The sequence below is a fragment of the Notolepis coatsorum genome (genome assembly GCF_963971535.1).
Source record: "Notolepis coatsorum genome assembly, chromosome: 4".
NCBI classification, from domain to species: Eukaryota; Metazoa; Chordata; class Actinopteri; order Aulopiformes; family Paralepididae; genus Notolepis; species Notolepis coatsorum.
The window spans coordinates 72,414,969-72,432,860 of record NC_140168.1 but is presented as its reverse complement, the minus strand read 5'-3'; the positions used below and the strand labels follow the sequence as shown (position 1 = coordinate 72,432,860).

Genomic DNA, 17,892 nt, shown 5'->3' with positions numbered 1-17,892 from the left:
TACTGTTACTACCACTGTGTGTGTGTGTGTGTGTGTGTGTGTGTGTGTGTGTGTGTGTGTGTGTGTGTGTGTGTATGTGCGTGTGTGTGTGTGTGTGTGTGTGTGTGTAGGTGTGTGTAGGTGTGTTGTGTGTGTGTGTGTGTGTGTGTGTAGGTGTGTGTAGGTGTGTGTTGTGTGTGTGTGTGTGTGTGTGTGTGTGTGTGTGTGTGTGTGTGTGTGTGTGTGTGTGTGTGTGTGTGTGTGTGTGTGTGTGTGTGTGTGTGTGTGTGTGTGTGTGTGTGTGCACTCTACTGAAGGTCAGTGGGAGGGAACAGAGGAACAAAGGTATCAGTGTGTGATCCTGGGTTTGTGACATTTCTTCAGTTGTATCACAAAATACATGGGAACATACATATGTGTCAGACAGCAACAATATAAACTCTATGATAGACTGTTGAACTAGCCTTCACATGTATGTCCTGTATAAAAACAGCATGGTTAAAACCATATTATGGCTGACAATCTTGTGTACCAGATAGTTAGAAGAATAATTTACTGTACTAACCCACAATACATACTGTAGCCCAGTATCCACTAGACTAGAGGAAGAGGACAAGAGCCAAACCAACAGATTAGGGTTAAAAATGGTTTAAATTTCAGAGTGCATGGAATAATGAGTTTAGAATGGACTTTAGAGATTTTGAGTGTAGCTTGGGTCTATGAAGTGCAGCGTTAGAATGGAGTTTTAGGTTGTTGTTGTTGTCATGGCGATAGGAGGAAGACTTGGCATTCTGCTGTGGAGACACCAGGATGGCTCTGTGGAGTGGAAACATCCAGTTAAGACACACAGTGATACGAAGGGCTTTAAAACAACGATAGGATGTGAACGAATAGTTTTGAAACGTCAGAATAATAGGCAAGAATAGTTTTAAAACATCAGAATAATAGGAACGAATATTTTTAAAACATCAGAATAATAGGACGTCAGAATAATATGAAAGAGGAATTTTAAAACGTCAGAATAATATGAAAGAAGAGTTTTAAAACATCAGAATAATACGAAAGAGGAGTTTTAAAACATCCGAATAATATGAAGGAAGAGTTTTAAAACGTCAGAATAATATGAAAGAGGAGTTAAAAAACATCAGAATAATATGAAAGAGGAGTTAAAATATCAGAATAATATGAAAGAATAGTTTTAAAACATCAGAATAATATGAAAGAGGAGTTTTAAAACATGAGAATAGTAAAAAAGACAAGTTTTAAAACATCATAATAATAGACAAGTAAAACAATAATCCAATCCCCATGTTTATATCATCTGTGGTTAAAAAGTTATTGACATTTCTCTTGGGAATTTTTGTGCAGCATTTCTGAAATCTTTACCATTTTCAGCGCCAGAGGTCGCTTCGTACCGTGGGGTAAGAAGGCCACCACTTATAAAGAATAGGGATACATGGCGGTGTTTGCAGGGCTAAAACTATATTAAATATCATAGCTATGGATATAATACTGTTGCCCATTTGACATTGAGTATCTATGGTTACATTTGTGAAAAAGAAAAAAAAATGTCATCCATACATTCCCGTTTTATACCGTGGTGAATATGAGTATAGTTTTAGAATACTCCTGTCTAATCGTGCATTTCACAAAAAACCGTGCCGTTTCTCCCCTGTATCAACAATCAATCTGAAATCAATGCTATATTATCGGTATTATCGTTTTTCTATGCTTCGATCGTCACCAACGTACGTTACACACACACATTACACACATACGTTCGGATCGCGGGGAAGGGATTCTTAGATCAACGCAAGATTGATACCTTGACTAGGATGTACTCCGAAAATAATATTCCAATTATCTGATCGCCATTCCAAGTATTGATGTCGATCGTGTTGCCAACATAATCCACCAAAGAACATCAACTGGGAGTGCTTGATTATCCTCAATCCATGTGTTATAAACGCTTGTCCTGCCCGACAAGGAAAACCCGGACCGGACTTTTTAGATCAACGCACAGACCAAGCCAGAGCGTTTCAAAGGATGTGCAATACCGGCCGCAAGGTGGCAGGCGGCGGTATTGGACATTTGCGATCTCAGACTCATTCCCAATGATAACACAGGCTCCCTCGATGGATTATGAATGGGAATATCGAATAAAAGAAATAACGATAGAAAACTCGAGAAATCTCGGGTCTGACGCCCAACGCATGGCGAGTTAACCCGGGATATCTCGGGTCTGGCCCCGAATGTGTTAAGAACGGTAATTTCCTATGAAAGAAGAGTTTCGTTTTAAAACACCAACATACTGTACGCAGGTTTTAAAACAACACAATGATACTAGAGTTTACAACGTCAAAATGTTGCGAAAGAAGAATTTTAAAACGTGTGTGTGTATTAGGGCTGACCCTGATTAGTCGGATAGTTGACTAATGATCGATCGAAAGGGGCCGTAGTCGACTGCCAACCTCTTAGGTCGAATGCAATTTTTTTTTTAATAAAGACAAATATATTATATATTATATATACGGTATATATATATATATATATATATATTTTTTTTTTATCATTCTTTCCAAAAGCAAAGACTTCTAGACGCGTGGCTAACGTTAATGGTGCACATACCAGCGAGGCTAACTGCCTAAGAAAACACTGAAAGAGGATTTCACCCATCTAATGAACACACTAGACTAGACAAATATCAAGATGTATCCATCAGTGGACCAATTGCATGCTTTCACAGAGGACAAGAAGCCTTCAGTCGACTCCTTCAGACATTAAGCACCCCCACAGCCCAAATGGAATGATACAAAACAAAATTATACTTTTTTTTAAATTATTATTCAGGGTTGTAGTCGATCGGCAAATTTCGGCCAATCAAAGTCGACTATCCAAATCCTTAGTCAGGGACAGCCCTAGTGTGTATACATTGCATGTATCACTGTATGCATCAGTACCTGTAGAACTGGGTGCATCCAAGCTGCAGCTTAGGCAAAGGGCTAAGACATGGCTGAAGCAGCAGCATCTGGAGAGAGAGAGAGAGAGAGAGAGAGGAGAGAGAGAGAGAGAGAGAGAGAGAGAGAGAGAGAGAGAGAAGAGAGAGAGAGAGAGAGAGAGAGAGAGAGAGAGAGAGAGAGAGATAGAGAGAGAGAGAGATACATAGAGAGATACATAAAGAGAAAGACGTAGAGAGAGACCAAGAGGAGAGAGACATGGAGACAGAAAGAGCAATAGAGGGAGGCAGAGACACACAGAGGATATTGACATTAATTCAGACTGTATTGGAGGAAGGTAAAGACAGAGAGAGAGACATGAAATGACTGCCCGCTGATCCTAGATCAGTAGTATAGAACATTTTGCATTAAAAAAAGACTACCCATTCCCAAACAAACGGACAAATTCTTGTGACTTTACCCAGTACCTAATTGTAATACTTAATGCATTTTAACTTCAAAACTAACTAACTAACTAAATAGTTCACTTGCTGGTGTTCTGATTGGCTGTAATGTGATATCTGAGTGTGACCCTTACCCTCTGGTGCAGCCGTGGCAGGGTCATCTGTTTGGTTAGAGTCATCAGGTACCACAGCTGGTAACAGGAAATTACATGCAGAGACAATTAGAAGACAACAAAGAGATGAAGACGATAGAGGGCGCAGTTCCTATCTACACAGTACAGCCACAGTGTTTCCACTACTACGCACAATTAGAGGTATTTTATGAGTGGATGTCTCGAGGTGATAGTCAAGGTGGTGTGATCTTCCCTGCGCCGTCCTTGATGTGGCTAAGAGCATCGACTGCAGCGGCTATTCTTCCTCAAGCCGGTTCTGACACAGGTGCGATGGATCCACCCTACGTCGCCCTCAGTTGACCGGCATCTAACCATGCCCGCTCTACTTCAACTGGATCTGAGTGGTTCTCCTACCCCCTGGGGAATATGACTCTGATACTTTGAGCTCCGAGCCTTGACTTTGAGCCTTTATCTTATTTTCATACCAGTGCTCGTTTTCCTATGCTTTTTTTGTTGTTGTTCTTAGCTCTATTTATTTAAAAAGAAAATGTCAATCGTATGTACCTTATACTATTGCTACCATGTATGTATATATATGTGTTTCATTACATATATACCAATTATTCGCCTGTTATATTCTCCATCCATCTATCATTCATAGCAACACTATATTATCACCGACATCCAGTTGGGGGATCCCCTTTGAACAGCCCATCTGAGGTTTCTCTCCTCCACGTCGCCTGTGGTGCTTTTTTGTGTGTTCCTTATCTTCATTGGGGAAAGTCTGGGAGTGTTGCATATTTCGATTTGATGGTGTTTTTTGTTGTTGATCTATTGTGATGTTTCTTCTTGACTTGTACAGCCCATGGGGGCAATTCCACGTGATCTCGGGCTCTACAAATACATTTGATTTGATTTGATTAGGTCAATTCAGAAAACTCCGTGGTCACCGCTTGTTGGCCAAGCTGCAATGCCGTTCTTTGCCAGAACTTTCACCTAAAAGGTTGTTTATAAACCTAACCCTTAACCATGCTGGTGAATTGCATCTGTGGCTGGCCAGTGTCAGTTCTTCTACCCTCTTTAGACGATAGCCAGCACATGTTCAGTTTATACAGTGGTAGTTTACATTATTACCATTACCGGTCGTTATGATCTCATTATAATAATATATCATTATCATTAGTTACATTATTATTATTAGTTACTATCTCATTAGCATTACTTACTGTATCATTATCATTACTTACTATGTTATTATCATTAGCTATTACATCATCATCATTAGTCACTATACTGTTATCATTAGTTATTATATTGTCATTATTTACTATATCGTCGTTAGTTCTATAAATTATCATTAGTTACTATATTATTATCATTAATTACTATATCATCATTAGTTATGTCATTATCACTAGTTACTATATCATCATTAGTTATTATAACAGCGTCATTTAGTTACTATAGCATGATTATTAGTTAATATATTATCATTACTATATTATCATCCTAGCCATTATCATTACTTACTATATCATTAGCAACTAGCATGTTAGATAGCAAGCTTCATAGAAAGCTAAGCTTAAACGTTATTGAGTTACTATATCATTGTCATTAGTTCTTATATATAACATCATTAGTTACTATAAAATAATTAGTTATTATAACAGTATCATTAGTTATATCATTATCAGTTACTGTAGTTACTATAAAATTGTCATAAGTTACTATATTATTATCAGTTAGTTACTATATTATTATCATTGATACCTATATCATTATCATTAGTTATTATTACTATCAGTTACAATATCATCTTTAGTTATTATATCATTATGAACTAGCGTGTTAGATAGAACGCTTATCTATTATGATCTTACCATCAGTAGGCTCTTCAGAATCTTTAGGTGGTGTCTCCTCATCATCTACACACACACACACACACACACACACACACACACACACACACACACACACACACACACACACACACACACACACACACACACACACACACACACACACACACACACACACACACACACACACGTCAGACTGATATCAGACAACTAGAACATCTAATCATTATCTTTGTAGAGTTACCGAGTAGAAAGTACATCATTAGAAAGTATATCATTATTATTAGTTACTACTATATAATTATCAACTAGCATAAAAGATTATCTACTATGATCTTACCATCAGTAGGCTCTTCAGAATCTGCTTGAAGTTCTTCGTCGTCCTCTACACAAACACAAACACACACAAGAATCAGCATATCGCATACAAGTAGACTCTGTATCCTATCATTTAGGTTGCCAGTTTATCATATCCTGAATCCTCATCATTACTGTGATCATTATCTGTTACTGTTACTAGGGGTGTAACGATTCGACCCCACAACGATTCGATTCGATTACGATTATTCAGGCAACGTTTCAATGCATCATGAAATCTCTTCATTTGACCACGATACGATTAATTCTCTATCAGTTAATTCCCCGAAAAATGTTGAATACACAAATGTGGCTTGGGGAACTGATTCACTCAGCATGAATGGACTATAGGTCAATAAAAACAATACACCAAGCTTTAAGTTAACAGGATGAATGGCCCTTTTAAGGTTTCTCTCCTCCACATTGCCTGTGGTACCTGGTTTTAGTGCGTTTTTCCTTACCTTCGCGTGGGGTATGTCTGGGAGTGTTGCATTTATTTTGCATTTATTTTAAATCTTTTGGACCTTATGGTGTTCTTGTTTTGTTCTTGACTTATTGTGATGTTTCTTCTTGACTTGTTTAAAGAAGACGTGTATGGCCCATGGGGACATTAACGTGTGTTGTCGGGCCTTACAAATAAATTTGATTTTATTTGATTTGAACTAGGCCTAACAAAAAAGGCATTGACATTGAACTACTGCTACAAAAGTAACAGTCACATAACTTTAGCTTTTGCCCCTTTTATGCATACAATGTTTTGGCAAGTGTTGCTCTTCTAGAAAAATAATCCTTTCAGGGTTGCCTATTGAAATACTGTAATTCAGTGGGTATTTTGACTATGGGTGAATTCTGGGGGGGCTTGTGTGGTGGTTAGACATAATTCACCCAAGGAACTGTTGTTGGGAATAGGGGTTCCGCCCGGATGTTTTTGAGTGTTGCTTTCCTGTCGGCAAACTAGTCAGTTAGCTAGTAACCGAGACAGTGTGTTGTTGTTGTTACTCATGCAAAATAAACGTTTAGAGTCGTCTTTCGACACCCTGCCTCAGACTCCTATCCTTCGGCACTACAACGCCAACATTTTGGGAAATTAGCTTACCGTCTTCTCCAGAGAGAGACAATACGATAGATACCAGTTTCCTCTCTGTGCGTTCAGTAGAACGCTATCTGGCTGCACGTTAGCCTAGCTTAGCACAATGAATGGAAGCGGACTGCATACTGGAGAGAAGTGTATTTTATTTTGGCCAAACTGCTTACTGCACACATTCAAATTGTGATTCTAATCGATTCTAACATTTTCAAATCAATGCAGTTGAATTGTCACCTTAGGATCGATGCATGTTACACCCCTAACTGTTACAATTAGTTACTATGGTATTATCATTGGTTACTATATTAGTATCATTAGTATAGCATTGTCATTAGTTACTATCATTATTATTTGTTATTATATCATTAGTTACTATATCATTACCAGTTAGTTACTGTATCTTTATCAAGTTCAAGTTTTGTTTTTATTCGTCACATATAAGGTACATGTACATTACAGTGAAATGCTTGGTTCTGTATGAGCCTCCTGAGATGTGCTTCATACAGTAAAAAAGTAAAAAGAATAAAGACCAAACTATACAAAATATACAAAACTAAAGTACAAAATGCAAACATTTGGTAGTTACTATATCATTATCAACTATAGCATTTTAGATAGAAAGCGTATGATCTTACCATCAGCAGGCTCTTCAGAAGAATCTTTAGGATCTGACTCGTCATCATCTACACAGACACACACATCAGAATAATGTCACAGACAAGGGTTCTGTATAATATAATTTAGGTTGCCAATTTCTCATCCTGAATCCTCATCATTACTTTGATCATTATCTGAGCAGAGTAGGGTAGAAAGTATACAATACATCATTGTAAATTAGTTACTATGGTATTATCATTAGTTACTATATCATTATCAGTGAGTTATATCATTATCAACTAGCGTGTTAGATAGAACGCTTATCTACTATGAACTTACCATCAGTAGGCTCTTCAGAAGAATCTTTAGGATCTGACTCGTCATCATCTACACACACACACAAACACGCACACACAGACAGACAGACAGACAGACAGACAGACAGACAGACAGACAGACAGACAGACAGACAGACAGACAGACAGACAGACAGACAGACAGACAGACAGACAGACAGACAGACAGACAGACAGACAGACAGACAGACAGACAGACAGACAGACAGACAGACAGACAGACAGACAGACAGACAGACAGACAGACAGACAGACAGACAGACAGACAGACAGACAGACAGACAGACAGACAGACAGACAGACAGACAGACAGACAGACAGACAGACAGACAGACAGACAGACAGACAGACAGACAGACAGACAGACAGACAGACAGACAGACAGACAGACAGACAGACAGACAGACAGACAGACAGACAGACAGACAGACAGACAGACAGACAGACAGACAGACAGACAGACAGACAGACAGACAGACAGACAGACAGACAGACAGACAGACAGACAGACAGACAGACAGACAGACAGACAGACAGACAGACAGACAGACAGACAGACAGACAGACAGACAGACAGACAGACAGACAGACAGACAGACAGACAGACAGACAGACAGACAGACAGACAGACAGACAGACAGACAGACAGACAGACAGACAGACAGACAGACAGACAGACAGACAGACAGACAGACAGACAGACAGACAGACAGACAGACAGACAGACAGACAGACAGACAGACAGACAGACAGACAGACAGACAGACAGACAGACAGACAGACAGACAGACAGACAGACAGACAGACAGACAGACAGACAGACAGACAGACAGACAGACAGACAGACAGACAGACAGACAGACAGACAGACAGACAGACAGACAGACAGACAGACAGACAGACAGACAGACAGACAGACAGACAGACAGACAGACAGACAGACAGACAGACAGACAGACAGACAGACAGACAGACAGACAGACAGACAGACAGACAGACAGACAGACAGACAGACAGACAGACAGACAGACAGACAGACAGACAGACAGACAGACAGACAGACAGACAGACAGACAGACAGACAGACAGACAGACAGACAGACAGACAGACAGACAGACAGACAGACAGACAGACAGACAGACAGACAGACAGACAGACAGACAGACAGACAGACAGACAGACAGACAGACAGACAGACAGACAGACAGACAGACAGACAGACAGACAGACAGACAGACAGACAGACAGACAGACAGACAGACAGACAGACAGACAGACAGACAGACAGACAGACAGACAGACAGACAGACAGACAGACAGACAGACAGACAGACACACACACACACACACACACACACACACACACACACACACACACACACACACACACACACACACACACACACACACACACACACACACACACACACACACACACAGACACACACACACACACACACACACACACACACACACACACACACACACACACACACACACACACACACACACACACACACACACACACACATAATATCACAGACATCCTCGTCATTACTCTGATCATTATTTGGGCATTATTATTTGGGCAGAGTAGCGTACAATACCTCATTATCATTAGTTACTATATCATCAGTTAGTTACTATATCATTATAATTTGTTACTGTATAATTTACATTAGTTATTATATCATTATCAATTAGTTACTATATCATTATCAATTACGTGTATATCTACTATGACCTTACCATCAGCAGGATCTTTAGGATCGGACTCGTCATCATCTACACACACAGACACACACACACACACACACACACACACACACACACACACACACACACACACACACACACACACACACACACACACACACACACACACACACACACACACACACACACACACACACACACACACACACACACACACACACACACACACACACACACACACACACACACACACACACACACACACACACACACACACACACACATGATATCACAGACATCCTCATCATTACTCTGATCATTATTTGGGCAGAGTAGGGTAGAAAGTACAATACCTCATTATCATTAGTTACTATATCATTATCAATTAGTTACTGTATCATTGATATTAGTTATTATATCATTATCAATTAGTTATATCATTATCATTAGTTACTATAGCATTATCATTAGTTACTATATCATTATAATTAGTTACTATATCATTATCAATTAGTTACTATATCATTATCATTAGTTACTATATCATTATCATTAGTTACTAGTGTATCTACTATGAACTTACCATCAGCAGGATCTTCAGAATCTTCAGGATCTGACTCATCATCAACTACACACACAAACACGCACACAGACACACACACACACACACACACACACACACACACACACACACACACACACACACACACACACACACACACACCCTCGTCATTACTCTGATCATTATTTGAGCAGAGTAGGGTAGAAAGTACAATACCTCATTATCATTAGTTACTATATCATTATCAATTAGTTACTATATCATTATCAATTAGTTACTATATCATTATCATTCGTTATTATATCATTATCATTAGTTATTATGTTATTATAATTAGTTACTATATCATTGCCATTTATTACTCATTATCAGTTTGTTTCTATGGCATTATCAGTTGCTATAGAGTGTATATATGATCTCACCAGCCTCATCCTCTGAAGGCTCGTCGTCAGATTCTGGAGGTCCTGGGTTGTCATCATCTATACACACACACACACACACACACACACACACACACACACACACACACACACACACACACACACACACACACACACACACACACACACACACACACACACACACACACACACACACACACACACACACACACACACACACACACACACACACACACACACACACACACACGAAATTACTACATATTTAGTATTATTAACAGTTATCTCCTGACTACATATTTTAGTATGATCAACAGTTATCTCCTTCATTACATATTTACAGTATGTAGTATCATCAACGATTATCTACATATTTAGTATTATCAACAATTGTCTTATACTGTACATGACTACTATTCATATTATCAACAGTTATCCTACATGACTACATATTTATGTACTGTAGTGTTATAGACAGTTATCTACTTATTTTGTATTATCAACAGTTACCTACATATTTTGTATTATCAATAGTTATTTACATATTTAGTAATATCAACAGTTAACTATTAACAGTATGAACAATTGCTTATATGGTTTGTAGTGATTGTGGAGGGTAGTTTACCATCAGTGGAGTCTTCTTCCCCAGTGGCATCGTCCTCCACAGCGTCATTGTCCTCCACGTCCTCATCACCCTTGCCATTTTTGTCATCCTCATCGTCTTGATCATCCTCACTGTCCTCACTGTCCGTACTGTCCTTACTGTCCTTACTGTCTTCACTTTCAGAACTGCTACTGTCGTCGTCTTTTTCCCCCTTAGTTACCTCCTCTGTTTTATCCTCCTTTGACTCATCCTCCTTTACCTCATCCTCCTCTGCCTCCTTGTCCTCCTGCCCCGTCGCTTCTGCCTCATCATCTACCTCTTCATCTGCCTCATCTGCCTCCTTCTCTGCCTCCTCCAACTCTTCCGTCTCATCCTTGCTGCTGTCTGATTTGGACCCTGACTCTGTAGACTCTGACTCTGGTGAAGACGTATCCTTCTCTGCACTGTCACTGTCACTGTCACTGTCACTGTCACTCTTCTCCTGCTCCGTCACCTCTTTCCCTTTGTCCTCCCCTGTCACCTCACCTCCCTCCTCCTCAGACTGGCTGTCTTTGCTGTTAGAGGCGGAGCTTTCGTCCTTGGAGGCTGGTTCTTCTACTGAGGAACAGACACATTATTCAAGATAAATACAGTATAGTGATGTTTTAATTCAGTCAGAAATAGCTTATTGTGGACTATTAATGTCACAGGAATCATTCTTCAGCTTCAGATGTATAATTTGTTATAAGTGTTTTAGGTCACCAACTCTCAGGGGGCGTGGCCTTCTGTACACTAGACACTATAGATGTTTAACTCTCAGTAGGCTGAGGGGGCGTGGCCTTCTGTTTTCTAGACACTATAGATGTTTAACTCTCAGTAGGCTGAGGGGGTGTGGGCCGGCCTTCTGTTCACTAGATACTATAGATGTTTAACTCTCAGTAGGCTGAGGGGGCGTGGCCTTCTGTTCACTAGACACTATAGATGTTTAACTCTCAGTAGGCTGAGGGGGCGTGGCCTTCTGTTCACTAGACACTATAGATGCCTAACTCTCAGTAGGCTGAGGGGGTGTGGCCTTCTGTTCACTAGACACTATAGATGTTTACTCTCAGTAGGCTGAGGGGGTGTGGCCTTCTGTTCACTAGACACTATAGATGTTTTACTCTCAGTAGGCTGAGGGGGTGTGGCCTTCTGTTCTCTAGACACTATAGATGTTTAACTCTCAGTAGGCTGAGGGGGTGTGGCCTTCTGTTCACTAGACACTATAGATGTTTAACTCTCAGTAGGCTGAGGGGGCGTGGCCTTCTGTTCACTAGACACTATAACTGTTTAACTCTCAGTAGGCTGAGGGGGCGTGGCCTTCTGTTCACTAGATACTATAGATGTTTAACTCTCAGTAGGCTGAGGGGGCGTGGCCTTCTATTCACTAGACACTATAGATGTTTAACTTTCAGTAGGCTGAGGGGGCGTGGCCTTCTGTTCACTAGATACTATATATGTTTAACTTTCAGTAGGCTGAGGGGGCGTGGCCTTCTGTTCACTAGACATTGTACACTGACTGTTAAGGACTCAATGTAGCCTATGCTGATGTTGAGCACCGCTCAGCTAGATGTGACTGATGGGCCAATTAGAGGAGCTAGATGTGACTGATGGGTCAATCAGAGCAGCTAGATGTGATTTAATGACCAATCAGTGCAGCTAGATGTGACTGATGGGCCAATCAGAGCAGCTAGATGTGATCTATGGACCAATCAGAGCAGCTAGATGTGACTGATGGGCCAATCAGAGCAGCTACATATGACTGATGGGTGTATATTATGCAATATTTCAGAGGGAACAGAAATCTGAAATGGCTTGATTCTGTTGACATCCAGGGGGATAGAGATCAAAGGGCTTTAGTCATCATTTTCACAACAATAGCTCTAACAGTTTTAAAAACAAGATTTTCATTACACTGTATCTTTAATACAGATTATCAATATAGACCATCAGATAGTAAAATACATTTCCTTGAATTGTACTGGATTGTACTATAGATCTCCAAGGAACATTGTGATGACAACAAGTGCTACTGGCTTTGTTGTTTACTATATGAACACGTCTTCTTGGATATAGTAAACTGCAACCAGCAGCTCTATAGCTCACTCTGTTGGCTGGTCCACAAAAGTGTCCCCACGCGTGTGTGAAAGTGTGTGTGTGTGTGTGTGTGTGTGTGTGTGTGTGTGTGTGTGTGTGTGTGTGTGTGTGTGTGTGTGTGTGTGTGTGTGTGTGTGTGTGTGTGTGTGTGTGTGTGTGTGTGTGTGTGTGTGTGTGTGTGTGTGTGTGTGTGTGTGTATGTGTGTGTGTGTGTGAATACATTTGTGTGATTTAAATATGGAAGTCAATTGATGATTATTAATCACTGAGTAGTAGAGAAGGGGTAGGATTAAATAAGTTTATACTTCTTCCTACTCCTTTTTGCACATGTTAAGTTAATATAGTTTATTGGTTTTAACTATTTTGATTTGTTGTTGCTTTTTATAATAAATTAATACATTTGTATTCGTAAAAATGTTTCACATGTTCGAAATAAATATTTCATTCATTCATGCATGCACGCGTAGATCCATGCATATATACGCAATTGCAGCTATTAATTACGTTTTAGTTTTAGGATGTGTCCAGGGTCGGTCTGGATAGAACCATGACACATCCACACCACTTCGTCAAATGGAGATTTTCCCACCGAAAAATAGCAGAGTGCAATAATAATAATAATAATAATAATAATAATAATAATAATAATAATAATAATAATAATAATAATAATAATAATAATAATAATAATAATAATAATAATAATAATAATAATAATAATAATAATAATAATAATACTAATAATAATAATAGTCTGCTCAGCTCAGATAAGTCTGCTCAGTTCAAATCCTCACTGCAGCAGTAGCTAAGAGAGGTAACTACGATTTCAACTCAAAATATGCATACACATTTTCACACAGACGCAGAGTTTTGCCTACAAGATGACATTGTTGATGAAAAAAGTTACTAGGAATATAATAGACAATGGTTTTATTTTATGAATGTATTTATTATGTTATACTGTACCTGAATATGACTTGATTTGGGGAAAATAGCTGATAACATTTCTACCCAAATATACTGTATCTTTATCACATTAGATCATAGAAATCCTCTATTGAATGGTAATCACTAAATTATATCACATTATATCATAGAAGTCCTCTATAGAATGGTAATCACTCAATTATATCACATTAGTTAGATCATGGAAATCATCTTTAGAATGGTAATCACTCAATTATATAATATTAGATCATAGAAGCCCTCTATAGAATGGTAATCACTCAATTATATCACATTAGATCATAGAAATCATCTATAGAATGGTAATCACTCAATTATATCATATTAGATCATATAAGTCTTCTATAGAATGGTAATCACTAAATTATATCACATTAGTTAGATCAGAGAAATCATCTCTAGAATGATAACATGGCCATGTTGAAGCCTTTTTGCCTGTAGTCTGAACAAAACATTAAACTCACCTGCTTCATCATCTTTTGCATCGTCTGTATCACCGCCAGTAGTACCATCATCACTATCATCCTCATCAGAATCTGAATCTGCACATGGACCACACTCACAATGATCAGATCACTAGGGTGGTAACCACTAAATTATATCACAGTTAGGTTAGAAACCCTCTTTAGAATGGCAATCACTGAATTATATCACATTACCCTTTCTTCTCTGTGCATGCATTAGGCTTAGGGAACAGCTGCACTGTTAGCCTATATTACTTCACTGGAAGTAGGTGTGCCAGTGTAGCCTAGTTCCCAACAGTCACGAAATACACTCCAAATACAACTCCAAAACGTTCCTGTAAACATGTTGTGACCTGTGTATTTACCACGTGGAGAAAAAAAAAAAAATAATATATATCTGCTTAGAAAATGAAAATGTCTAGGCACCCAAGTGGCGACCCATGTAACGCACTGCGTCGCAAAGCGGCCGACCCGGGTTCGATTCCCGGACCCGGCGTCCCTTGCCGAATGTCCTCCCCCCGCTCTGTCTCCCGTTCTTCCTCTCTCTCTCTCTCTCTACCGGACTGCCCGGTAGTACAAACAAATAAAAATCTACAAAAAAAATAATAATTAAAAATGAAAATGTCTAATTATTTTTATTATTATTTTTACGTGGTAAATACACAGGTCACAACATGTTTACAGGAACGTTTTGGAGTTGTATTTGGAGTGTATTTCGTGACTGTTGGGAACTAGGCTACACTGGCACACCTACTTCCAGTGAATGACGCTAATCTAGGCTAACGGTGCGGCTGTTCCCTAAGCCTAATGCTTGTCTAACTCCAGGGTAGATGGCAAATAAGCGAATTTCCCCAAAAGTTGGCGTGTGCCTTTAAAGGGTGACTGCATCACTGTAATTGACGACACTTGAAGATGTTGAGGCTTTGTCACCCATAGTCTGAATAAAACATTAAACTCACCTGCTGCTGTGTCATCAGTTTTATCATCAGCTTTCTCCTTTTGTGCTTCAGATTCTGCTTCATCAAGATCTACATCAACAGCTTCTGGATCTTCAACTGTAGCACACAGACCAGTCAGATTTATCACATTAGTTAGATCATATACATCCTCTATAGAATGGTAATCACTAACATATATCACATTAGTTAGATCATAGACATCTGCTATATAATGGTAATCACTCAATTATATCACATTAGTTAGATAATAGAAATCCTCTATAGAATGGCAATCACTCAATTATATCACATTAGTTAGATCATATAAATCCTCTATAGAATGGTACTCACTAACTTATATCACATTAGTTATATTATCATACTGGTCATCGCGTCTCGCTCTTTGCCATTATGAGATAACTCTTATCTCCTAGCACCTACTGTGCTCATGAACAAACAATTTGCACTTATGCACGTGACCAGGCCACGCCCCGCGTCCTGCTATAAGACGCCGGACATGGTCACACTCTACCTTCCTCTTTTTTGTTTCCAACATGGACGTTGCAGTGCACTCCGTGAACTAGTTGTTATGAAACTCAGGGAGAAATTACACAATGTTGGGTTTTCGCCGGAGGTTCACCAGCCCCTGGAATCTTCTCGGCACATCATAAACAGCGCATCGGGCCTGTCCTGGGGTTTCCTCGTCTCGTGACAGCGGATCGAGGGACATCGCGCGATGGTAGCAGTCGAGCTACGTCGCGCACAGGTAGGCCTGCGTTGCCAGGCATTGATACTAGCATGAGTAATACTGCTCGTTGTCCCGTGAGACAGCCGTGTGATGTATTGGCGCGAGGGGCAGGATATTTGGGAAAACATGGTCGTCATGACTCTGTTTTGGGTGTTTTCACAACTATCCTAGTGCGCGCGGCTTATGCTAATGCTACAATGCTGGGTCTCCGTTCTTTGTTCCCCGCCGAGGGCTGTCTTTACTAAAAGGTCTTCCCTCCTCTTAACCATTCATGCTGACGGTCAATCGGTGTCTAATGTTAGGGGTTTTGACGGGGGCTTGTTTACCATTTCATGGGTGGGTGGGCTGAGGCTCAGGGCTGGTGTGCTTTTTGTGAATCTATGAATTGTGTGCGGGACTGGTGTTTTTCTCTGGTCTGTGTGTTAGTGGAGTTTTCGTTCATTTATTAATTTACCCCTTCATGGGTGCACACCACAGTGGAGGTTGCTGCATACCTACTAGTGAGGCAGTGCTTCACTAGTAGTAGTCTTTTGTCTGCAGCCACCACTGGTGATCCGTGCTTGTGAAGCAGGTGGCATCAGTCCTTTGCCTCTGACATGGTGGAACGGTGTCCCGCCCGGCCGACGCCATGAGGCGAGTCGGCCCGGCAGGTGGCTGGTGGGCTGTTAAAGCCTATACCGCCACGGTATAGAATTAGCAGCGTCTGGCAACATTGTTCGAATTGGTGGTGGGGCCTTAGGGCCAGCCGACGTCAGAACATCGCGCAAGGTTTTGAGGTTATTAGCTTTTGACCTAGCCGCAAGCTATAACTGCAGGGAGGGCTAGGATGCTGTCAACGCGGGCTAGGATGCTGTCAGGCAGGTTGGATCAGTCTCCCCTTGAAGAGGAGAGAAGGGTTTTCCCTCCTCAGGGCTCCACTCTCCGCAGAGGGACTTTGGTCTTTCCGCAGGAGCGCGGGCGGTATTTGACCTAGGCCCCACACCGCCTCACACCGCGCAGCCAGAGGTGAGGGCGCGGCCTCGCCAGCGGCTGTGGCGAGGCCCCCAACCAGCGGCCATGTTTTCCCCGCCTGAGGTACCCTGGACACAAAGACAACAGGTGATCACAAGGCCGACAGCCTTGGCGGCCGAGGGATCGGCTACATTAGATGAGCACACACTAAAAAACCGTTGCCGTCTAGCTGTGTCTAGCTCGCTCTCCGGTCACTCCCCCCCCCAACACCAGCGGGATACGGGCTCTGATTATTTCCCTTTGGCTGCGGGCCGCGTGCCTTCAGTGAAGCACGAGCGCCCCCACGTTTCGCTTCTCATGGGGACAGGGGCTGACACCTGACACCCAGTTGCTGGCTAGGCCTGGGTCTGTCCGTGAGAATGCTGTGCTGTCAAGGGGCTCCCACGCCACACGTTCTGCGTCTGTGTTTGGTGAGCCTGGTGTTGTGTCTGTCAGCGACGAAGGTTGTCAGCGGGGGAACTCGAGGCCCAGGGGGTCGCAGCGCGAGTTCCCCCAGCCCCGCCCTCGCCAGGCTGGATATCACGTTAGTGCCTCCCATGGCCGGAAGACCGGCGGTGGTCAGTCAGGCGTGCGTGATTTGGGTGGTAGTAATATCACTGCAGGGCTACGGTGTGTAGGAAC

The 17,892-nt window shown here is 41.0% G+C and overlaps 1 protein-coding gene across 5 annotated transcripts in view; it reads right to left on the bottom strand.

The window, feature by feature from the left end:
- Nucleotides 1–611: 611 nt before the first annotated feature.
- The window catches only part of stm (starmaker), a 33,633-nt gene continuing 16,352 nt past the window's right edge, over nt 612–17,892 (bottom strand). For 4 of the 5 annotated variants that reach the window (XM_084313497.1, XM_084313493.1, XM_084313495.1 and 1 more), the window contains exons 15-27: nt 15,534–15,629; nt 14,575–14,652; nt 11,054–11,629; nt 10,450–10,506; nt 10,049–10,093; nt 9,499–9,534; nt 7,732–7,779; nt 7,431–7,478; nt 5,692–5,736; nt 5,373–5,417; nt 3,514–3,570; nt 2,940–3,007; nt 612–795 (exon numbers count right to left, since the gene is read on the bottom strand). In XM_084313497.1, the coding sequence (XP_084169623.1) occupies nt 2,982–3,007; nt 3,514–3,570; nt 5,373–5,417; nt 5,692–5,736; nt 7,431–7,478; nt 7,732–7,779; nt 9,499–9,534; nt 10,049–10,093; nt 10,450–10,506; nt 11,054–11,629; nt 14,575–14,652; nt 15,534–15,629 (1,157 nt within the window). In that variant the 3' untranslated portion in view covers nt 612–795; nt 2,940–2,981. The remainder of the gene's footprint in view (nt 796–2,939; nt 3,008–3,513; nt 3,571–5,372; nt 5,418–5,691; nt 5,737–7,430; nt 7,479–7,731; nt 7,780–9,498; nt 9,535–10,048; nt 10,094–10,449; nt 10,507–11,053; nt 11,630–14,574; nt 14,653–15,533; nt 15,630–17,892) is intronic. The other variant, XM_084313496.1, reaches the window with a different exon arrangement.